This window comes from Dermochelys coriacea, chromosome 5 (genome assembly GCF_009764565.3).
Source record: "Dermochelys coriacea isolate rDerCor1 chromosome 5, rDerCor1.pri.v4, whole genome shotgun sequence".
Classification (NCBI taxonomy): Eukaryota; Metazoa; Chordata; order Testudines; family Dermochelyidae; genus Dermochelys; species Dermochelys coriacea.
In genome coordinates, this window is record NC_050072.1 from 52,473,418 (window position 1) to 52,499,369 (window position 25,952).

Genomic DNA, 25,952 nt, shown 5'->3' on the forward strand with positions numbered 1-25,952 from the left:
TTTGTGTAGCAGCAAAAAGACCTCATCTGAAAAATCACATGCATTGCTGGGATTGGTATAATTGCTTTAAAGCAACAGTGCAGTCTCAGGACCTCACATTCATATTTGCCTTTTTGGTTTGGTGTAGTGAGAGAGATAATAAATAAAGGAGCCTAGTGAAAATGCCACGAAACTCCCACTAAGTTACAGGTTTTGGGATGAAAATTAAATTATAAGAATTGCCAAATTTGATCAGACTAGTAGGGTTTCTTGCCCAGTTTCTTGTCCCTGACAAGGCTCAGGACCAGCTGCATAGAAACCCTGTAGTAGACAATTATTGAGTAAACTGCCCAATAAGTGATTTTTCCTCTTAACCCACTACTATTACTCTGAAGGAGGGCATAGGGGCCATACAAATAGAAAGGTAAACAATAAGAATCTTATTATTTCAGATGTGTGCATTTAATTAGGTTTGCAAAAAAGTGCAGAGCTTGGCACTCAAATGAGCACTTTTATACTGAGTTGCCATTAGTGCACATGATTAATCTAGTTGTGTGCATAATCATGGGTATTGCACTTATAAATAAGGTGTGCAAATGCACACACACAACTTTAATTTTAGACCCTGAATTTTACTTTTCACTTAGTGATTGGATGACATTCCAATATCAACAAATAAAGGAAATCAAAATGTATTCAGAAAGAAGAGTAAGTATGAGGAAATGAGTTGTTGGCAAATGCCATTGTTATATAGTTATTCACTCTACTGTTGCCATGGACAAGTTACTGAAAAAAAATTAGCAATAATATATGTCTTAGGAATCACAGAATCAGGAAGAAAAAATCACTCCTTCCATATTAACTACAGTTCCTGATTCTTTGTATCCTTAAATAACTTTCACATACAGTATTTGTGGTGAGAACTGTTAGCGATCTTCTTTCACTTCTTTTACTTCAGCCAGCACTGATCTGAAGCATTGGTGTCTTTCATTTCTTTTACCTCAGCCAGCACTGATCTGAAGCATTGGTGTCTGATGAAGTGAGCTGTAGCTCATGAAAGCTTATGCTCAAATAAATTTGTTAGTCTCTAAGGTGCCACAAGTACTCCTTTTCTTTTTGCGAATACAGACTAACACGGCTGCTACTCTGAAACCTGTCATTGGTGTCTTTGTGTTTTTTCTCAACAGTGTATTTTAAATCTTGGGGTTTTTTATTATAGCATTGCCCTCTCCTGTCCTGTTTTGACAGTCTGGGTGGTGAACACAGGCTACCAAGACTCTGAAACAGCAACAACTGTAATATTTAAAATCTTGTTGTACCCCGTTTGTCCTATGTGGAAGTAATGAGATCCATTAATTTATTTTCAGCCTGTCTTTGTGGAGTTAAAGAGTTTATTTAACTGATGGGTCTTTCCCAACTTCTGTATCCTCGGGAAGAGAAAGAGTTTGAATATAGCTTATTCTTCTCTGCTTCGCCTTTGTGCTGAAGTAAACATTCATAGACTTTTTCCTACATTTGTATGTATCTCAAGAGAATGCCCAAACACATCTTGTAAATTGTTGCTAGAAGGTTAAAGTCAAAGACTATGACAACTGTAACTATACATAACCATCACTGCCAAGCTTTATGTAACAAATGTCCTTCCAAAATAATAATAATAATTAATAATTAATAATAAATTAATAGTAGGATGTGGTAAGTCCACCACAGATAAGGGGTAAAATGAAATGGAGGTTCCCAATTCTAGGAGTAGAAAAACTTAGAAAGTTCTAGTTCTGATTGGACTTGGACTTTGATGAAAATTTGTTGGTGATACTAGAACTTGCAGAAAGCTTGTTGCAACAATGTGGAAATGGCAATTTATAAAAAGGTTGACAGTGTGTTTTAATACTATACTGAGCTACCTTATTATCAGTTTTTATTACTTTATGTATCACAGCACAGAACCTACAGCTCTCTGAAATGAAAAGCCCAATCATGCTTGCCTTGCTTATATGAGTAGTCCCATTGAAGGGAATCAAGTGAATAAAGCTAGCAGAATTTGACATAAAGGGATGAATTCAGCTGTTACCCCAGGATAAATTTGATTTAACTGAACTGACTGGTGAAACTAGAACAGAATTAGGTCCCAAATTTGTACTGAGTTTTAATACCATAATAGGAAAAAACATCACTTCTGAATTTGTACATATTCATCTTAGTCTGAGTATCATCATTGACTTTTGACTTTAAAGCCATTTCAGGAATACAATTATGAAATCTGTGAATGTAAAATAAGAATTGGAGGCTAGTGGTTTGTTCAGAATATATTTCAGGATTTTGGTAAAAAACACTTAGCATGAAACCTTGATCCCATTAAAGTCAATGGAAAGACTCCCAATGACTTTCAGTGCACCAGGATTTTACCCTTAGAATTAGTAGCATAACAATTTACTATATATTTTTGACATGCAAGTGGCATAAGATTATTTGTTTCAGTTTGTTATTCAAGTTCTGTTTGTGTTTTTTCCTTACCCGGTTCCCAGTGGTCATAGGTAGTGTAATAATCACAGAGAAATTAATTTTGTGTAATGTTTTATGAAGCAAATTTTTCTCATGAAAAATATGCCTTGTTAAAATGTGCTAGTTCTGCTTGCATCTTTGTTAGTGCTGAGGAATATTGCCCTTTTCCTACTGAACCTCTTGCCTTATGGTCATATATCCAGGGCCAGTGTTAGGAAAAATAGTGCCCTTGGCGAATTTGTGTTTTGGTGCCGCTGGCCCCTGCTGCCTCCCCAGGCTTCCCCACATTGCCCCCAGGCCCTGGGGCAGTCGCCCACATTGCCCATCCGTAAAGCCAGCACTGCCTACATCACAGCTGTCATCTTTCCAGCTAAGGCCTGGATGTGTCTACCTGTGGAGACTGTCAATACCACTCCTTAATTGGCTAGAGGGGTCATGGATGAATTGTATGAGGCACTTTCACCCCAGGAACTAAAAAGGCGGCTACTGCAACACCTCCAACTCTTGCTAATCTGGACAGGAAAAACATGGTTATTTCCATTAAATATATTACATTTTTGTATTTTTTAATAACCCATTTGATAAAACCAGTACCAGAACGTTGACTGGATTATACCCTGTAGCTGGACTTTTCAAATCACAACAAAAAACTAATATACAAATAATGCAGTTTATACACATGTGAATATGGTATTCATAGATTTTAAGGCCAGACAAGGCCATTATTATCATCTAGTCTGACATCCAGCATAACACAGGCCATTTGTTATAAGATATTTCAAAGCCAGTACTTGTATTCATTGTGCTTCCATTCAGTTCAATGTATATTACCATGAAGGAGTAATATATCTATACTTATGGCACTAGATGAATAAAATTAGAAAGCATCATAAAAACAGGAGGTCCACATGGATCTTACAGTTAGTAGGCATTGCGAGCCTAATCCAGTGGGAATGTCTCCATTGACATTTCATCAGGCCCTGTAGTTTCTATACCCAAACCTTTAAAGTCTGTGGTGATGGGTAGACTTACAGATCTTATAAGGGACAGGCAATAGCTGTAGACCTTAAAGTCTCTTTAACAAATCTCTATGAAGTTTGTCATTTATCTTTGGTTTAAGGGCACCTCAGAAATTATACTCTGTGGGTGAGATTCTGTGCTGCACCTCTTAGAGGGGCAGCCCAGAGGGAAGTGGGGTTTGCTGGCTTTAAGCCACCTTTGTGTTCTCCTGATCCTGGGCTGCATAATTTAGACAGCCCTGGGGTATAAATTACAGCAGCAGCCTCTCTGGACTACTCTTTGGGTTGCAGCCATGCCCAGAACTTCTGCAGCGCTGTGTGCTGCAGCTCCACCCCAGTCATGCCCTTCCTGCCCCCAGCCCCAATCCCAGCACACCCTTTGTGCTAGGACTTGCAAGGGAGTCTTTAGAAGACAGCCATAACAGCTGTCTTTCTTAGTGCCTGCACTGGGGAAATTTGCCCGTGACTGGATCTAGGGCTTTTAGAGCCTATTTACATCATTCTGGCCCTCTTACTGAGCATAAAGGGATCAGAGCGGGGCTGAGAATCTTGCCAAGCATGTCTATAAATCTTTCTCATTTCCTTGCAATACACCTAGGTTTATTGATCTTAAAAATACCACAGGGGATGTTGGAGGTGTTTTAATCTTGTTGAATCAAAGCATACTTCATTTACAGTTTAAAAACAGTTTTAGCTTATCAAACTGTGTAGACCAGTTCATCAGTTTGTGTACATTGACTTTAATGCATCAGTGGTGCAAAGTGAACTTGTCAGGGCAGGATGAAGAATCTTGTCCATTATATTTTCTTCTTCATTATTGTTAGCTTTATTTATTTTTTAAAAATCTATTTTAGCTATCTGTTCACACCCTCTGAACACAATGTTTTAGGATTACACTGATGAAGGAAATGTGAAACTATATTCTTTTTACATTGTTTTCATTTTAATGATTCTTGACTTTCATTTTCACAGTGTATTGACAATATAAGATGCAATGGTTTAATGACCATAGTGTTTGAAGAAAACTCTAAAGTCACTGTGCCACATATGATCAAGTGAGTGCAACACATGTTTTACAGGGGAATAATGTAGGGTGTTTTTTTTATTATTGAAAGCTTAACATGATGGACAGATTGGAACTTTGAAATGTAACCATTTTATACAGTTTTGTTGAATGGGATTAATCCTAAATCCCAAAATATATACCGGTACTATTTTTAAAGCTCATGATTTTGGGGGGGACATGATTCATGATTTTTTCAGATTTGGGATTGACAGTATGGACTAGTATTCACAAAAGCTCTGACTTTCAAGTATTTCTGTAGTTGTGTGCATTCTTGCTCCTTCAGATGAATAAATGTAAAATTGTTAGCTTTGAAGTATTAACATACCAGGAATATTTATTCTCTGTGATACCGCTTATGATTTTATTAATTACATTTTAAAAGGTATGCAAAATATAGGCAAGTACAGATAGGTACAGTTTATCAAAGTACTTTATTATAGCAGCTAAAATTTTTCTTTTCCTTGCTGCGTCCATCTTTGAGATACCATAAATTTAACTGATCGCATCAAGGTAACATAATTAATTAGAAATACACTTCCCCCTTGTCCCTGGTCCCCCAAACTCTCTCTTTTCATCATTTATTTTTTCCTAGAAATGTCACTTTTATTTGTAGGTAGCAATTTTCAGTACTTGGTTTCAAAATCATAACATAGGAGTACCTCTGAGTTCCCTTACTCTTTCACATGTATATTATCTATCTTGATCTACTATAAATGTTGAGAAATAGAACAGAATGTCAGTAGTCCTTTGTGACTTTGGTTGCTACTGGGTCATTTCTCCTTCTGGGCCTACATTATACCAACAGGTCTCTTGACAGCACCTTATATAAATATTGCTCTCCCTTTCTGCACCTTGATGTATCCAAAGAGAGCATGTGATTCTCTCTCTTTGGCACATATCAGAAGGATCAATGCTAGGTCCGATAATTTTTCTTTAATGTCTAGAAATAATGGACTTTTTCTTATTTTGATTTTGTTTCATGATTCTGCAATACAAACATTACTATCACCTATTAAGTGTTGACAGTGTGCTCAGCACTTTATGAAAAATAAAGAAAGACGTAGTCCCCATCCCAAAGAACTTACATTCTGAGCAAACCTGATAGGATAATACCAACATACCTGAGATCAATATCATGTTTCAGAGATTTTGTCTCCTCTCTATTTGACTTTGCAAGTGTATTGATTTTTAAAAGTGTGTTATTGTTTCAGATGTCTGCACTTGATGAATCAAACAATTTCTCTGCCACTTCATTAAGAGCCCTAACAAAGAAAAAATGTGTTTTCCACTTCATGCAGGGAGGAAGTTAGGTGGTAGATATCTTGATTGTGGGTCCTAAGAGAATCAAAAGTGCTGCAGAAAAGATCAGCCAATGTTTTTAAAGAAAATCTCAGCTTAGTCTACTCCTCTCTCCAAAAATTAATTCTTTTTGTAAAAACTGAACAAAATACAATTTTGCAAAGTTGACTGTGACAAAAAGGTTTCATGGTGTAAAATGAAATTTAATTAAAGCATTTTTTAGCTTACATATTTTCCTGTAATGTTAGAAACCCAGAAAATACAGTATAGTTGAATTGAATCTATGGTGATGGGTGCATTAGAAATTATATATTTACAGGACAGTAAAGAATCTACTCTTTTGAAACTTGTTCTTATAATTTATTATGTAGATCTGATGCTCGTCTTCATAGAGATGACATTGATATCTGCTTCAGCAAAACATTAAATTCCTGCAAAGTGCCCCAAATTCGTTATGCAAGTGTGGAACGCCTCTTGGAGAGATTAACAGACTTGCGCTTTCTTAGTATTGATTTTCTTAATACTTTCCTGCATACTTACCGCATATTTACTACTGCAACAGTTGTACTGGAGAAACTCTCAGATATATACAAAAGGCCTTTCACCTCCATTCCAGTCAGGTAAACTCTGTTTCTTCTTCTGTCATGAGATTATTGTTAGAATGGTCCTTTTCCACCATGTAAATAATCAGAGGTAGGGGAGGATTGGGGGAATGGAACTTTTTTTTTTTTAAACAATACATAATGTATAAATACATTTTAGTTTTATGCCCTGGCTTTCAGGAGCAAATAATATAAATATGTTGTTCACACAGAGCACATTTGTGAATGTTTTTCATTAAATCTGTTTGTACTCGCTAACATTAATTTTGCTTTTTGTGCGTCTTACTCATAGGTCTTTGGAATTGTTTTTTGCTACCAGTCAAAACAACAGAGGAGAACACCTGGCTGATGGGAAGTCACCACATCTTTGTCGCAAATTCTCATCTCCTCCCCCACTGTCACTCTCTAGAACTTCCTCACCTGTCAGAACCAGAAAACTCTCATTGACTAATTCACCACTGAACTCAAGAATAGGGGCTTTAGATCTCTCTACTTCCTCTGTTGCTAGCAGTCCTACCTCAACTTACAGCCCGGCCACATCCCCACCACCCACTGCTAGCAAAGTACCACTGGACCTCAGCAAGGGCCCCTCCTCCCCCGAACAAAGCCCTGGATCCATAGAAGAGAATTTAGAGAATCCTCGCATTGATCTGTGTAACAAGCTAAGAAGAAGCATTAGAAGAGGTATTATATAACTGCAGTATATTGAGTATTATATTGTAAAATATGGTAGTCACCAATATAAACTGAACACTTAGCAGATGACTGCAACCCAGTATCTGAGTTAAAGTAAATGTTTCCCACTGCTTAGTAAAACAGTTCCTTTTTTCAGTAATCAAGTGCTCGTATCCTTATTTTTGTTATACTAGATGTTTTGTTCAAATTCCCAGTGCACCACTGTTTTTGCATCTGGTGTCACCTGTAGGAATAGCAATGTGGCAGAATGGAACACGTCAATAATGGCCCTTCAAAGAACAGGGAAAAGAGTAAATGGGATTGAGGGGAAAGACTTCAACTATCTTGTGTGCCAAAGGGAACAGAAATTAGTTAATGGAACTTCCCTGGTACCTTTTGGAAATAAATGTGAGATGTGCTCCCTTTGTGATATGACTTGTAAGGTATTCCCTTAAAAAAGAAGGGTTCTGAACAATGTAAAGAACTCATCTGCTTTGACAAGTCTGCATGATAAGGTTAGTTCTGCTCTGAGTGTTTGTGCACATATATTTTCCACTGCAGGTATATGTGCACCTAGTGCACTCAAGTCAGAGACTTTTGCCAGAATTACCACTAGGTGGCGCACATGCTAGCCCCATATGCAGAGCCAAGGGCATAAAAAGGGACAGAGCCACTGACTTCTTCTCAGTTTCTTCTTATTGCCTGTGGCGGGAGTTGAAGCTTTGCATAGGTCTTGAGTTTCTGTTAGCCAGCTTTAAGAAAGAGTTTCTCTTATTGTATATAGTTATAGTTCACTTTAATGTTAGTTCTAGTATAATTTAAGAGAGATGAGAGAGGTAAGGTGATACTCTTTATTGGATCAACTTCTGTTAGAGGAAGAGACAAGCTTTCGATCAACACAGTTCTTTAAGTCTGGCAAAAGAAATCAGAGAGTCTGATCTGAGTACAAGTTGTGACAGATAGTTAAGCATAAGGGGTAACACATGCTGTAAGAGATCACTTGAGATAGAGTTGGCAATACAGGTTAGATTGTTATGCAAAAGTGGTTTGAAGTAGGCCACTAAATGTTAGCAAGCAGGTATATGTTACAGATGGTTGTAATGAGCCATGAAACCAGTGTTACTCCTTATGCTTTACTATCTGTCCCAACTAGTATTTAGCTCAACCACTCTTATTTCTTTTCCCAGTCCTGAAGAAGTATTCAATATAGTTCAAAAGCCTGGCTCTTCCACCAACAAAAGCTGGTTCAATAAAAAGTATCACCGTACCTATTTTGTCTCTCTCATATCCTGGGACCAACATGGCTACAGCAAGACTGCCAACTAGTATAGTTTATGTAGTTAGTCAGTTAGCTGTTTCTGGGATTTTTGTCATGCAGAAATCCCCAGAATTTAAACAGTGTACCAGGTGCAGGGTTGTTTTCTCTGTCAGTGACAGGCACAAAAGTTACCTAATTTGCTTAGGTGAGGGACATGTGGAGGACAAATGTCTTATCTATACCTCATTTCTGATGAGGACAAAGGAAGAGAAATTTCTTAAAAGTTCATCTTCTCAGACAGGCAATGTATCCTGGTTCAGAGTCTGAACCTAACCATGAAAGAAAGGAGAATTCTCCACGAGCAGTGCCCATCCAGCTTCCAAAGCTCCAAAGCTAGATTCAGGTGAGAGTTGTCATTCTCTTCCTTTTCTATGGTCTCCTTGAAGTGCTCAAAATCGTATGAGACTGATAGACCATTGAAGTCTCACTATTCGTCCCACCAAAAGGCACTAAAAAGTATCCTAGTGCTGAGTCAAGGTCTGGCTGTAAGCACCAACAATCACCGACACTGTTGACTCTGGTGCTTTCATCTTTATTGGCGAGATCTTCAATCCCGGAACCGTTGGGTCCAGTATCAGTTTTGACAACTGTGCACTCACCTCCACTGTTTGTGCCATCGATGCTGCAGGTGTTTCTCATGACAAAAGATTTGTTGTGTTTTCTGATGGACTCATCTTTGCTACATCATCCAACTCCAATCAGAGTTGCCTGAACTATGTGGGTACCACCAACTATGGTGCTGGAAACAGAAACATCCATTAATGGTTGGGGGCCCCATCTGGGTCAACTTCAGGCTCCGACACTTTGTAAACATTAGGAGGTTTCGTTCCACATAAATATACGGGAGCTTCAGGCAACTCGGAGAGCATGTGAGATGTTTCATTTTCAACATCAGCAACCAGGTGGTTCAAGTACTCACCGTTGCTGACAACACTACCACTTTGTTTTATCTGAACAAGGGGCTGCAAGATGGAATCAGTTATTCCAAGAAATGATTCATCTGTGGAACTTCTTCAATGTCTTGCAAAAGACATTTCACCTTCCCGGGGGAGGAATGCTATTGCAGATTCACTCAACAGAAACTTTATAGATCATCATGAGTGGCCAATAAACAAGGACATTCTGCTTCAGATCTTTCATCAGTGGGGTTATCTAGTAATAGATCTTTTTGCAACTAACTGAACAATAAATGCAGGAAATTCTGTTGCAGAGCAGATAGCAGCCCTTGTCTTTTGTCAGATGTTTTCCTTTTTCCCTGGTCAAGTCTTCTGCTGAATGCACTTCTTGCCATCCCTCTAAATCTGAGGGTGATCAGGAAGCTAAAAAGAGTCAAGGAAATCTTCATCCTCATAACGCCAGCCAGGCCAAGGCATTGACTCAGTTCGATCTTCCATAACTCTACCTGTGATTGAGGTGACTTACAGTACCCAAACCTACAATCACTTCACCTCATGGCGTGGATGATCTCTGGTTGAGTAGCGAGGAAGAAGTTTGCTTTCAAGATATCCAGGCCATTTTGGTGAGCAGCAGAAAGGACACCAGAGCCACTTACGTAGCACAATGGAGAAATTCTCAGTCTGGGCTGAATCTTATCAGTTGTCACCAAACAGTGCAGAAATTAGATTACCTTCTGTATTTGAAATCATCTGGTCTCTCCATCAGTTCTGTCAGAGGCCATTTAGCTTCCATCTCTGTGATATACCCACTAACAGATGTTTTTCCTGGCTTTTCGCATCCTTTGTATCTAGATTTTTAATGGGACTCATCCACATGTATCCTCCATTGTCTGATCCAGTGCCTTCATGGGACTTGACTATAGTGTCCTCTTTTTAATGGGTTTCCCCTCTGAACCTTTAGCAACAACTGATATCATTGATAATGATGAAAACAGCATTTTTGGCACAGTTACTTGTATGAAGAGGGTCTCGCAGCCGACCCTCCTTCCATGATATTTTACAAAGACAAGGGCTCCATTTATCCATACCCTAAGTTCATGCCTAAGGTTGTATCTGCATTCCACCTTTGAATCGAGACCATTCATGTTCTGATGTTTTTTCCTTAAACCTCATTCTAGCAAAGCTGAGGAGGTGTTTCATACTTTGAATGTGTGGAGGACTCTGTCCTTTTACCTGGACTGCACAAAGTAGTTCAGATCATCTCCCAGACTTTTTGTAGCCTTTGCTGAAAGGATTAAAGGACAACTGATGACAGCTCTGCTGCAACTTTCCCCCTTGGCCAGGGCCCGGGCTTGGGCTAGTGAGGGTCGACCTGTAGCCAGGGTCTCCAGGGCTGGGGCTCATTCTTTAATTATATTTTATTACTAAATCATTGTTAGGAATTATATTAGATCATCATTGTTCAATTTTCAATTGAAATCTTTGTAGAGCTCTATTTACATACTTTATAGGCTGGACATTAATATGGATTACATAGTATGGAAGATTTGTATCATCACAACATACTCTTAGAAGTATAGTATTTATTATGTACAGTTGGCCAAATTCTTCTCTCTTACACCAGGGTAGCCCCATTGGGATTGTAGAATCTGACACAAAGTATAGAATGAACTATACACAAAATAGCTGCTGTCCTAGATGGATATAATATACTATTCTTATTATACACTACACATTAAAACAGTAAAGTATGGGTTATTCTTATCTAATGCCAGAAAGTGAGATGTTGCAGAGCGTAGCAGTGTGGCGTCTGATTGCCTGTTGAGCACCCTTTGTGGACGGATGTTGCTGTGCTGCCCCCTGCCTATCGGGCTGTCCTGTCTCTTCAGGGGTCCTTCAAAGACTCAAACACAATTCACAAAGCAGTCCAAACAATTCCCAGAAGGGATCCCACTTATTTAGTCCTCAGGTGCCCCAAGCCTAGTTCATTCTTTCCCAGTAGTCCAATAGAAAGTCTTTCAAAACAAAACACAAACTCATGCAGTTTTCACCCCAGTTTCAGCTGGGCACATCCCCCTCCTTCTTGAGAGTCTGTCTGTCAGTCTCTTGCCTGATTCTTGTGCAGGAGCTCTCCCAAGTAAAATGATCAGATATTCCAATTTTATAGGGACAGTCTCAATATTTGGGGCTTTGTCTTATATAGGTGCCTATTACCCCCCACTCCCAATTTTTCACACTTGCTGTCTGGTCATCCTACTCCCAGGCCTCCCTGCCTGGAGAGCTTCCCCCTGCATTGTGCACTTTTCCCCTGCTGACTCAGGGCCCTGCAGGAATATTCTTGTTCCCTGCAGTGTATCTGCAGACTTAGCTTCAGTTTCCTTGTTTTGCCACCTTCCCTACTGCTGCACCTTCCTGCTCTTTTTATTCTGGGATCACTTGATTCTACTCAGATGTGTCTCATCTTGTAGTCATGGGTGGCTTAGCCCCAAGCTCTTCAGCCCATGGGGCAAATCACCCCATTACACAGGAATTCCCCAGCCCATAGGTACTGGGAGTGATATAGAGGCAGCATATTAACATTTAGAAATGTAGAAAACATTACATAAATACATCATCATTCTGAGAGCCAGAACCAAGCTGGAGAGGACCCTGAAAGATGCCATCTGCTGCCAATACGTGGAAAACCTGAAACGGAAGCTGGACCAGGTCAGGCCTTTGAGATGATGTGTAACTGGGATGCCAGCAACCACTTCCTCCCTGGGGGCAGCTTCACCCAATTTGCCAACTGGAGGTTCATCCACCGGGCCCGGCTCACCTGTGTCTCACTGAACAAAGCCATCCGCCATGGGAATCAGGACAAGCGATGCAGGAAGTATGCCAACTAGACACTACCCCATGTCTTGTGTAGCTGCAAGCCCCATTCTAGAGCCTGTCAGCTGTGACACAATGCCATCCAAGATCACTTTGTCAGAACCATTCTGCCACCTGTGAGGAAGGTAGCCGTGAACTTCTCCATCCCTGGAACCAACAGCCAATTGCAACCAGACATCGTCATCACCAACGAGAACCAGAAGAAGATCATCATGGTAGACATCACAGTGCCCTTCGAAAACAGGACCCTGGCTTTCCACGCTGCCAAATCTTGAAAGGTGGAGAAATACACCACTCTAGCTGACACCCTGAGAGCTAGGGGCTATGAGGTCCAAACTTATGTGCTGATCGTCGGAGCCCTGTGTGCATGGGACCACAATAATAAGTGAGTGCTGAGAGAATGTGGAGTCGGTTAATACTATGCTCAGCTGATGTGGCAACTTATGGTGTCAGACACCGTCAGGTGGTCAAGGGACATCTACATAGAACACATCACCAGACATCGGCAATTACCAGGAAGAATGAGGTGGAGTCCCGATGAGAAGTGCAGTTGGGAAAGTAACTCAAATACTTTCCTGATGGACTGTTTTTTCCCCTAAATGGATAACCTATCTTAAATTCTCAATTACTGAGGGACAGTCTTCACTTACTGATATATTTTGCTTTCTGCCACCAACTCTCTGTATAACGTTTTTCATGAATAATGTACCTGAATGCATCTAATGTACCTAAATATTGAAACTGTATTCTTAAATTTATTCACCTAAATTTGGGTTATTGCTGATTATGCACTATATGTATCTTATGACTTTAAAAACAAACTTTGTATTTGTGGATAATCTTAGCACTATAGCCAAATGTACAGACACTCTTTTCTCAACTTATGTATTACATAATATTTTTAACATTAGCTCTAATAAAAATTTAAATCTATTATATTGCTATTTTTGCAGTGCTTGTAACACCTATGGATTTGGGAGCCAGACAACTGAAGGACTGGCACTGGGAGATTTTGGAGGGAACTGTATCTAGCACTCTTCATCAGAGAGAGAGTCATTTTGTCATAGGTCTGTAAAGTGTAAGGATAGGGAATTAAAAACCCCACCCCTAGGGATTGGCTACACTTGCGAATTAGAGCGCATTAAAGCAGCCCCGGGCTCTGTAGCTCACTACCCATCCACACTGGCAAGGCATGCAGAGTGCTGTGTGTGAGAGAGAGAGGTGGGGGGCTGGGGGGTCTGCTGCTGTCCGAACTTACAAGACAGCATGCTAACATGCTCTCAGTTCCCCAAAAACCCACTCTCTCTCCCTCCACATACACACAATACACTCCCTGTCACACTCCACCTGCCCCCCCCTCATTTGAAAAGCATGTTGCAGCCACTTGCATGCTGGGATAGCAACGACTGCTCTCTGTGGCTGTTGCAGGAGCTGCTAATGTGGCCAAGCCAGTGCACTTGCAGCTGTCAGTGTGGACAGACTGCAGCGATTTCCCTACTGCACTCTACAAAGGCTGGTTTAACTCAAAGCACTCTACATCTGCAAGTTCAGCCATGCCCTTAGAGTGGTGACAGTGGTAGAAATACAAAGTACTAACCTGTTATTTCCTTAACATAAGTTTTCTGCATAAGAAAGAGACCATTAACAAGTGGTTATCTAGGATCAGTTGGCTTCATTACTCATCTTCTGCTAAGATTCCAAAAAGGCAGACTTAATATGAGTCCAATTTGGCTGTACAAATTCAATTTCCAAGTCAATGCTGTTTTTTATTTCTTCTTGAGTATGGCCCATTTATCATCTAAAGAGAAATTTTCTCCACGTTCCAAATGCTTTTTCTGCACATCTGCCTACTGGTGTAGACAATTTCATTTTAAAACTTAGAGTACAGTGCTTGTGTTGTAAGAGTTGCGTTCCAAATCTATTGTAGAATCCAGTAGAGAAGCATTATGTGTAGATATGTAGATATTTTTTATTTTTCATGTGAACACACGTCATTCTGCCAGCTTACCATTATGGACATTAATTTACTCAATGGAGTAATGAGCTCTGCAGTGCTGTTCAGTTCTGTATTAGTAGGCAGTTTTGTGATTATATATAATGACTTACTAATGATTTTTTCTCACACTTGATATGTGAATCCTATGATTTAAACTATCCATATCATGCTTATGTTCCCCTGGATAGTCTGCTTAAGGACATGCAAAATCATGACAGGGCTATTTTTTAAAATGACACTTTAGCTCTTGATGGTTTTCTTTGATGGATTAAGTTTTTATTTACTGGCTTTGTTACAGTTATGTCATTGGTACCTGTGAAGTTGCCTGGTATTTTCCGAATCCTTTACCTCTATCCAGAGGAATATTGTTGCTGAGCCTTCTCAAAGAAGTTGCACTTTCAGCTTACAGAAGGAATACCATAAAGAAAAATATATAAGAGACTAAATTTTAACTTTCATACTTGTTAAATGGGGCTTAAATAGGTTTAAATTGTAAATATTGGTATAATGTACTTTTTATTTAATGGACCTGATCTTACTACCATCATTGAAACAAAATGTATAATGACTTCACAGAGGGAAGCATCGGGCTCTAGGTGTATATTATTATGATTATGGTATACCTTTATATGTTTGATCCATTATAATCTTGCTATTCTCTGTGCTTTTCATAAACTGCGAGTGTGGAGACACAAGCTTCTTGTAGACCCACATTCCAACCAACTCTTTGAAATGAGCCACTTTATGTACAAACTGTGTGCTTAAAAAAGAACCTTTTTGACTGAAAAAATGAAGGAAATGGTTTCATATCTTAAAGCAGTTTCACTGTTGTTTAGATCTCTTGATATTTGAAAATAATGTTTACACATTTAATGGGCTGTAAATTATGGAAATAATGATTGAGTGACCTTTGTACTAACATTCATGGTGTTTTAAAGCAGCAGTTCTAGAATCTGTGTCAGTGGACAGGACAATTCCTGAAAGCACGTCGACTGTCGAGACACCTGAGCTTTCCCCATGTCGATCCCCCTCAACTCCACGACATCTCCGCTACCGTCAGCCAGGAGGTAAGAAACATTGCTTTGGAAGGAGACTAAGTTATATATTTCTAATTCTTTTTTAGTTTCCTGCAAAGATTATTTTCTAAATAATGTGGTTAGTTTGTGTCTCTGCTTATTTCTCAAATGTAAAAAAACCAGCAAAATGTGAATAACAGTATTCTAGTTAATTGGCATGTTAATAACAAGAGAATGAAAAGCATACTGGGAGTTAGGAAGTGCTGAAATGATCTGTAATATCTGGAACAGGATGTACCTTAGTTCAGGAATAATATTGACTCAATCCTATTCTTACATGAATTAACAAGACCTTAACAGATTTGCAGGAGCTATTATGGGGGCACATTTTGGGTACCATATGTGATGATTAGATGCACAACTCCCATTATTGTTAATGGGAAACGATTGTGTCTGTTCCTCCATGTGTGACATGGAACATTTACAGATGGTATCAGATTATTCATTCCAGTATTGAGTAAATCACTCAACTGAAGAGAAAAAGCAAGAGGTGGATCTTCTAATAGCTCTCACATGGCTCTTTCAAATTACTAACAGAACTACTTGCTGTATCCATAAATATTTAGAATGTTGCCCTTTCTTGAAATCTAGATTGTAAGCCAACTATTTCATGTTTAGGAGAAAAAAAACCCCACAAATATAATCCTCCCCAGTAATCACTAATAATTTATGAAAACATTTCATAGTAATTTTAAGCCAACACCAAACTTTACTTATTGGCATGGTTTATGGTCGTGTGTCAGAATTTTTGGTTTGAAAACTCTGGAAATGCAAAACAAAACCATTTGAATGGAAATCAGAGGAGATGTTCACAAAACTGCTTCCAAAGTGATACCAGTAAGTTTTGCAAAGCTCTGCTAATTTTAGATCACAACCAGGGGGAAATCTTAAATCTTGTTCAAAATCATATCCATTTTTACTTTGCTTGGGCTGACTATTGAAAATGATGCAATTGAGAAGTAAATTAACCATACCTCTATTACTTTAGCACCATTATTTTTAAGCAGTTGTATCATAACTTTCATTTTTGTTTCATTAATCTTTTTTCTTCACATTGGCACCATCATACACTTTGTTAAACAGCATTATTTATTATTGTGATCTGGTGATAAAAATCAAATGACAAATATATTTTAAATATTTTTGCCTCTAACACAGAATCAGTTTTCATTGAAAACATAAAATATGCATGCTTACATAAAGTATTGTATATTCCCTCTTTACCCTGTGAGCTGGGGGAGTGGAGAATATGAAAATTGATATGCTTTTTAAAAAAAGTTAAAACCAAATACAAGTTGTTGACCTTTATTTGTCTGTTCCTTACAGTACAGACTGCTGACAACAGCCACTGTTCTGTTTCTCCTGCTTCTGCATTTGCTATTGCTACAGCTGCAGCAGGCCATGGGAGTCCACCAGGTGAGAACAATTTAGTGCAAGAAAAATGTAGATGGGTCTCAACAGGTAAAGCTGTCCTACAGCATGTTCATCCTAGTTTTAAATATCATTAGTTTGTTCCTTTAATCTCCTGGGTATAATCAGGCTTCCATTCTGAATGGAGATTCCATTGGGATCTATAGATGATCAGGACATACTAGATACGCTTGACAGTACTGAAGAAGGTGGATGGAACAGGTCTATTTTTCCATCTCTGTAGACCTGTAGGTCTGTAGATTCCTCAAGAAGGACTCTGTGGTCTAGTGATTAGATGAGATATTACAATTCAGGATTCCTAGGTTCTATTCCTAAATTCACTGTTGTCTTACTCTGTGCCCTTGGGCATATCACTTAACTTCTATGATCTAAATTTTACACTTCATAATGTTAGCGTAAATCCAGAGTAGGTCCACTGAAATCAATGCAGTTACTCTGGATATACGCTGGTGTAACCAAGAGCGAGTTTGTCTCAGTGTTGTGGTTTATCCAGCTGTAAAGTAATATCTGCTTCCTGTGCAGAGTGGTGACATATACTGTTTGTAAACCACTTTGAAATCCTGGTCTTAGAAGCAATACTATAAAGCACATTGAAATCAGTGACATTGTTTCCACTGATTGCAGTAAGCTTTTGATCAGGTATTAACGTGTAAAGTTGTGATGGTTTGTTTGATCGGAGTTATTTGTTCAAAGTCCTCACACACTGAAGACAGAACACACTTCACACTAAATTAATTTCTGTGATGAACATTGATTGGCTTCTCTACATTATCACCGTGTAATCTCCTTTTGTGATTATGGAAGACCATAATCTGGCTATATTCATTTCACGATCATTATGAGCCTGACATTGAGAGATGCTGGACACCAGCAAGTTCTTTGGAAATACAAGTGTTCTCTGCCTCTCAGAACCAGATCCTACATTTGTGCTGGTCAAAGGAACATACTTTTTAAAAAAAATTAATCCCAACATGTAGAAAAATTGTTCTTAAAATACAAATATATCACACTAAAAACAATTATAGCTAAAGCTCCCAATACAACCTATTGACTTGAAACAAATATAGGGTTGTTAGTTTTGGCTCTGCATTATAAAAGCACAAAGAAAAATATAAGAGAGTAAAATGTAAAAGCATACAATAAAATACGGGCATTTCAAATTATTCAGACTCTGTATATTGGAAAGAAGAAAATACATTGCTTGTATTAATCTAATTAAATACTATTTTGTGGTGTTTACTTCAGTTCCTAAAAGAGGACCAGTTGTTTTCTTTTTTAAAGAAGAGGTAATGCAGCAAAACTGACAAGAAAAGAGTGAATCAGGAAATCTGTAGGGAAAGAGCAGGAAATTGAAGGTTTCTGTCAGGAGGTTGTGACAGATTTATGTTACCAATCTGCCTAGGGCGTCAGGTGATCAGGCTGAGGCCACAGGATCGTTAAGGGAGGAGATGACAGAACACACCAAGTGTCTAAGTTTTAAAGCTTTATTGATAAAATAATAAAATAACAGCGGATAGTGCTCCCTATGTCACTCAGAGGAAGGAAGAAAGCATTAGTGCCCCAAACCCTAACCCAAGTTCATACTCACACACTCACTGCCCGAGGCTGGCCAGGCCTGGGTGTAACATAAGAAGAGGAGGGGGAAGGGTGGATGGGAGTTCTGTCCTGTGCGCACAGGTCGTCCAGGGTTTGCTGCCAATCTCCGAATTGCTCCAGCTCTCAGGAGGGTTTTAAGTCCTGGGCTCCTTTGGGGGTGTTCCATTACATGACCTCTGTTCCTGGTGCTCTTTGTGCCAGTCCAAACCGGCTTTCTGTGATCTTCTTCATTTTCCCAAAACACAAGGGCTCCAGGGACGCAAAGCTCTGCTCCCCCCTTCGTCATCTCGCCTGCATTTTCCAAGGCTGTCTGTGTCTGTGGCTGGGTGAGAGATAAAGTTCTCATCTAGCGCCGTGACCTCGGACTGGGGCCAGCATCTTATCGTTGGACTGAGCTTGCTAGCTGCAGTGTTGAGTTAACCTGTTCTCTGCTTTCTTTCTCCTTCCCCCTTTGGCCTCTTGCAGCCTGCAAAAGAATCTTCCACTCCCCGCTCACACCTTTGACCCTCCCCAAAATGCTTTGAGATGCTTGCACCAGCATTAGCAACATGCAGTGCTGATCTGCCTTCCCCAGGGGAACCCCTGAAGTTGTGACAAGGTGAGAAAGTACTATTAGACTTCCAGCATGTCTACACTTGCGCGTTAGAGTGCATTAAAACAGCCCAGTGCGCTCTAACTCATGACGCAGCCACACTGGCAAGGCACGGAGCATGCTCTGACTCCGTGCCTAGAGTGCTCCTGCTACTCCAGTTTGGCGAGTGGAATAACATTTGATGCGCCCCTGCTGGAGCTCCATGGTGCCAGTTTGGATACCCTGGTCTGTTAATGCGCTCTGATCGGCCTCCAGAAGTGTCCCACAATGCCTGTTCTAGCCACTCTGGTCATCACTTTGAACTCTACTGCCCTGCTCTCAGGTGACCAACCGTCAGACCTGCCCTTTAAATTCTCTGGGAATTTTGAAAATCCCCTTCCTGTTTGTTCAGCCAGGCGTGGAGTGCTCTCAGCGAATCTTTCCAGGTGACCATGCCTCCACATGCCAAGCAATCCCCAGTATGGGGCAATAGTGAGGTGCTGGACCTCATTAGTGTTTGCGGGGAGGAAGCTGTCCAGTCCCAGCTGCGCTCCAGCCACAGGAATTATGATACCTTTGGGCAGATATCAAGGGACATGATGGAAAGGGGCCATGACCAGGATGCTCTGCAGTGCAGGGTTAAAGTGAAGGAACTGCGGAATGCCTACTGAAAAGCCCACAAGGCAAACAGCTGCTCCGGTGCTGCCCCCGCGACCTGCCATTTCTACGAAGAGCTGGACGCGATACTTGGGGGCTACCCCACCTCCACTCCGAGTACCACCATGGACACTTCAGAGCACAGTCCAACAAGGCAGGAGGAGGAGGAGGAGGAGCAGCAAAGTGGGAGCGAGGGTGCTGAGGCGGAGGAAGACACCCCGGAATACCTAGATGCAGGCAGCCAGGAGTTGTTCTCAAGCCACAAGGAAGGTAGCCAGTCATGGCGGCTAGTGCATGGGAAAGGACAAACACCAGAGGAGGTTCCCGGTAAGCGGCTTTTATTTTAGGAAGTTATTCGGTGCAGGCTCTTGGGGCAAGAAGGGTTAGGGCTGCATGCATGCCTAGATGCGGAATAGGGCGTTGATATGCTCTCTCACATTGTGGGAATCAGCCTCAGTGATCTCTTCAAAGGTCTCATCCAGAACTTGGGCAATGAGCTTGCGCAGGTTTCATGGGAGAGCCACTGTGGTCCTTGTCCCAGTCAGGCTAACATGTCCGCGCCACTGTGCCGTGAGTGGACTATTGCTGCACACAGGCAAGCTGCATATGGGCCAAGGCGGAAGCCGCATTGTAGTAGAAGACCCTCCCTTACTTCCCAGGTCACCCTCAGCAGCAAGATATCTTCCAGGATGAACTCCTGTGGAAAATATAGGGACAGTGTTCAATATAGGGGCCCCTGAAGCTGTTGGCTCTCCCCAACCCACAGAAACCCAGAGGACAGCGAATAGCCATGAAAGAATCAGTCCCCCTTGACCCTGTGCTTACTCACCATTTTGGGGCTCCCATGGGTTATGTGCACTCGCTTTGGGACGGGCAAATTATGCTATTGTGTAGACTGTGCTTGCCCTTAAGTACAGGGGAATCATTGCTCTGTCTGGTTTGAGCAATGCTGCCTCTGTTAAGTGTTGCATTTTGCCTTTACAGATGCAACCTTGACATCTCAGCCATCCATGTTATCACTGGCCGAGAGGCTGCAAAGAATCAGGAAGAGGTCATGTAGAAGCAAAGAGACATGCTGCATGAAGTCATGCAGCACTCCCTTAATGAAAATTAAAAGTGCAGGAGTGGCAGAAGAGTGAAAGGAGGGTCCACCAGCAGAATGTGGATTGCTGGCACCAAAGCATAGAGCGGCGGATAAGCATCAAAGAGCACCAAGCGAACTCGATCCAGGCAGTTGTAGCCATGCAGGCGGAGCACTATTGCGCCTCACCCCTCCTGCAGCTCTTGTCCCAAAACTCTTTCCCTTGTGCCCCCATGTCACCTCCAACCCAGTTTCCCCAACATCTGGGTTCTTGTCTCCACCAGCTGCCTCCAACACCTGTAGCTTCTACATCCAGCCCTGAAAATTATGACCCTTACCCACTGTACTCAACCTCCATTACCATGCAGTGTAGCCATCCTGAAGTGCAGCACTCATTGCACAACACTCCCACCAGGAAGGCTGAGTATGATAACAGGACATATGCCAACCTGGGATTGTACTGTTCCTCACCCTACCCCCTTGCCCTTTGTGTTTCACAAGCAGTTGTGTTTCTTTTCAATAAATGCATTTTCTTTTCATTAAATGGATTTTTTTTGCTTTGAAAACATTCTTTATTATTGCATAATGTAAAAGATACCTTAGCCCAGGAAAGCAACAGGAACTGCAAGTCAGTGTATCATATCAAACAGATTCCTACTAACATTGGAACCACATCAAACAGATTCCTACTAACATTGGAACCACTGCACTTCACTTTCGTGCAGGGCACCAGACATTACTGGTGGCTTTCAGACTCAAATTACTCTCAAGGCATCCCTAATCCAGCCCTGCGCTGGGCTCCTCTAATAGCCCTGCTCTCTGGCTGTTCAAATTCAGCCTCCAGGTGTTGAACATCTGAGTTCCATGCCTAAGTGAATCGTTCACCCTTCCCTTCACAAATGTTAGGGAGGGTACAGCATGTGGATATAACCGCGGGGATGCTGTTATCATCAGGGCAGCTCTCAATCTCGTGTCCTTGCGCCACAGGGTGTGGGTGAGCTCCTCACACAGTCCCATGAAAGTGGCTTTTTTCCATCTGAAAGTTCTGCAGCCACTGCTCATCATCCCAGACTTGCATGACGAGGTGATCCCACCACTCAGTGCTTGTTTCCTGAGCCCAAAAGTGCTGTTCCACGGTGGTCAGCATGTCCATGAATGCCAAAAGCAAACTTGTGTTGTATGCTTTACTCACGTCAATATCATCATCATCGGAGTCCTCACTGTCACTTTGGGTCATAAAGAATAACTTGACTGCCAAACGTGAGGTGCTGGCGAGACTTGTCAACATATTCCTCAGCAGTTCGGGCTCCATTCCTGCAGACCAAAAGAGAAGACAGAGCATGCAGTACAAAAAACATTGAAAGATGGTGCCAATTGTGGACGGAAGCAGAGGGATTGCTGGGATGCAAACCGATGCATCATGGGGCATTGGGACAGGATCCAGAATGCCCTGCACTCTTCCCACAAGCCACAGTGCCAGAATGGGAAGAGGTGCTCTGTGGGATAGCTGCCCATGATGCACCGCTCCCAATGCCACTGCAAGTGCTGCAAAGGTGGACACACCAGTACACTTGCAGCTGTCAGTGTGGACAACTGCAGTGCTTTCCCTACTGCACTCTACGAAGGCTGGTTTAACTCAAAGCGTTCTACATTTGCAAGTGTAGCCATGTCTCCAGAGTTTGAAAACTTTGAGAGCAAAGTTTAAACCTCTGAGTCACCTTATGTGTAACTTGTATGATTTTTTTTTTTTTGGCCAACACACACCATACTGGCAGGAATTAAATAATCACAAAAGCATGGTGTGATGGGTTCCCTGGGGTGCAATCTGGAACTGGGGTACTGCTGAGCCCTCTATCTCACCAACCTGGGCTCCCTCTCACTGTGATGCTGTGACAAGCTGAAAACTCGATCAGGTATTTTGCATACACAGCCATCCACAGGCAAGGACACACCCATATGAGTTACATGAATGCTTCTCCTAGCCATTCATGAACCAACAATAGAGGGGCTCCAGCCAGTTCCCCGCAGTTCCCCAGGCCAGGACCTCAGAGCTGTACCATCTTGCCCTGGTCAGAAGCCTGACCAGTGTAAGTTTATTACCCAGTCTGCCCCTCCCTCAATGTGGAGAAGACATGCCCCAGCTCTCGTTCCTGAGCAGATTTTCCTTGCACTTCAAGCTAAACCCACTGTTTTAGGTAAAATATAAAACAGATTTATTAACTACAGAAATATAGATTTTAAGTGATTATAAGTAATAAGTGTACTGATCAAAGTTGGTTACCTAGGAAATAAAAGTAAAATTGCAATCTCAGTTCTATAAACTAGACAGGATTTGAATCAAGCAGTCTCTTACCCTGATGGTGTAGTTCCTTAATACACAAACTGTGATTCTCCTTTCCAGCCTGGGACCACCTCCCCTGTTCAAAGTCTTTGTTCTCCAGACATGTTTCCAGGTGTTGAGTTGTGAGGGGAGTGAGGACAAATGATGTCACTTCCCCTCCTTTATAGGTTCCTCCAGCTTGCTGGAAAGATCTTTTGCTATGACCCGAGTCAAGCAATCTCCATTGTCTACATGCTATTTCTGAGAGGTCTCCATTGTATACTGTTCCTAGGGTACTCCTTGTGAGCGTGTATTCCACTTAATGGGCCATCATCAGTGTCTGGCTGCCCTGTTGTATCTGAAAGTCTAGTTGTGGGTGTTTCCAACTTCACAACATATTGTAGTAACATACACATAGCAAAACTTCAGAACTCCACATACAATGATAGCACATACAATTCAACAGGATATTAATGTTCAACAAATCAAGACTTAAAATGATACCTCACAAGGCATACTTTGTACAAAACATATCACAATTATATGATAGTGGTGAATATGGAGATGCCAGGGTGTTGCTTTGGAGTACTGAGTGCTTGTCAAATTAATGTTAATTTATTGTTTTAAAAATATATTAAAATATGAAGTTTGTAAAGTCAAACACTCAATCTTTAGATGGGAAGAAAATCTAAGGGAAGAAGGAGTTGAGGAGAGCAAGCAGTTCCTCAAGGAGACAACCTTAAAGGCACAACTGCAAACTATTCTGATGCAAAGGAAAGATAGAAAGAACAGTAAGAGGCCAATATGGTTCCATCAGGAGTTCTTTAATGACCTGAAAACCAAAAAGGAATCCTACAAAAAATGGAAACATGGTCAAATTGATAAGGAGGAGTACAAAAGAACAGCACAGGCATGTAGGGACAAAATGAGAAAGGCTGAGGCATAAAATGAATTACCTCTGGCAAGGAACATAAAAGGCAATAAGAAGAGGTTCTTTAAATACATTAGTACCAAGAGGAAGGTGAAGGAAAGTGCAGGTCCTCTACTTAGCAGGGAAGGAGAGCTGATAACATCAAGGAAGCTGAGGTACCCCACAGTGCAGGGGGCTGGACTCGATGACTTTTCAACAATGCTCTATGAATGAGTCAGGATTGTTTAGTAGGAATGAGGTTGTTGTGTGTAGGATCACTGCTTCATTTGCTGCAGATGTTGGAAAGTGTGAAATGAAGTGAATGAGAAAAGGGACTGCTGGAAAAGAAAGGACCTTCATGGTTTGCTCTTCAACATATTCATAAATGATCTGGGGAAAAGGGTAAACAGTGAGATAGCGAAATTTGGAGATGATACAAAATTATTCAAGATGGTTGAGTCGAAAGCAGGCTACAAAGGGATGTCACAAAACCTGGTGGTTGAGCAACAAAATGGCAGATAGAATTAAATGTTGATACATGCAAAGTAATGCATATTGGAAAACATAATCCCAATTATATATACAAAATGAAATGTTCTAAATTAGTTGTTGCCACTCACAAAAGAGATCTTGGAGTCATTGTGGATAGTTCTCTGAAAATATCTGCTCAATGTGCAACAGCAGTCAAAACTAACAGAATGATAGGAACCACTAGGAAAGGGATAGATAATAAGACAGAAAATATCATAATGCCACTATATAAATCCATGTTATGCCCATACCTCAAATACGGCATGCAGTTTCTGGTCACCCAATCTCTAAATAGATATTAGAATTGGAAAAAATACAGAGAAGGGCAACAAAAATGAGTAGGGGTATGGAACAGCTTCCATATGAGGAGAGATTAAAAAAGACTGGGACTGTTCAGCTTGGAAAGAGAGATGACTCGGGGATGTGATAGAGGTGTATAAAATCATGAAGAGAAAGTGAATGACTGTTATTTACACCTTTACATAACACAAGAACTGGGGTCACCCAATGAAATTAATAGGCAGCAGGTTTAGAATAACCATAAGGAAGTACTTCTTCATGCAACACACAATCAATCTGTGGAATTTGTTGCCAGGGGATGTTTTGAAGGCCAAAAGTACAACTGGGTTCAAAAAAGAATTAGCTAAGTTCATGGAGGATAGGTCCATCAATGGCTATTTAGCCCAGATGGTCAAGAATGCAACCCCATACTCTGGGTATCCCTAAATCTCTGACTGCTAGAAGCTAGGACTGGACGAAAAGGAATGGATCACTTGATAAATTAGGCTTTTCTGTTCACTCCTTTGAAAGCATTTGGCACCAGCCACTGTCTTACCCAATATGGCCATTTTTATGTTCTTGTATTCTCTTTGTTGTTTTATGCTACCCTTATTTCTCTTGTTTCTCTCTCCTCTTAGTTCCTTATAATTTATCTGTTGGTTTTACTGCTGTTGATTGTGGCTTATTTTCAGAGTAGCTACCATTGTTATGACAATAGTAATTATTCCAGTGTTTAGTCCATAAATCTAGGTGTACGTTAATCTTCTTTTTGGTCACAGATTCATAGACTAAGTCAGAAGAGACCATTATGATTGTCTAGTCTGACCTCCTGCGCAATGCAGGCCACAGAATCTCACCCATCCACTCCTGTAATAAACCCCTAACCTATGTCGGAGCTAATGAAGTCCTCAAATCATGGTTTAAAGACTTCAAGGTTCAGAGAATCCTCCAGCAAGTGACCTATGCCCCATGCTGCAGAGGAAGGCGAAAAACCGAGGGTCACTGCCAATCTGCCCTGGAGGAAAATTCCTTCCTGACCCCCAGTATGGTGATCAGCTAAACCCTGAGCACCTGGGCAAGACTCACCAGCCAGACACCCAGGAAAGAATTTTCTGTAGTAACTCAGATCCCACCCCATCTAACATCCCATCATAGGCCATTGGGCATATTTACCGCTAATAGTCAAAGATCAGTTAATTACCAAAATTAGGCTATCCCATTATACCATCCCCTCCATAAACTTATCAAGCTTAATCTTGAAGGCAGATATGTTTTTT

At 41.0% G+C, this 25,952-nt stretch overlaps 1 protein-coding gene across 1 annotated transcript in view; it reads left to right on the forward strand.

The window, feature by feature from the left end:
* Nucleotides 1-25,952, forward strand: part of RASGRF2 (Ras protein specific guanine nucleotide releasing factor 2) — a 225,546-nt gene that overhangs the window by 109,296 nt on the left and 90,298 nt on the right. The window contains 5 exon segments of the mRNA XM_038403244.2: nt 4,473-4,555; nt 6,237-6,485; nt 6,760-7,151; nt 15,165-15,290; nt 16,626-16,715. Coding sequence (XP_038259172.1) covers nt 4,473-4,555; nt 6,237-6,485; nt 6,760-7,151; nt 15,165-15,290; nt 16,626-16,715 — 940 coding nt within the window.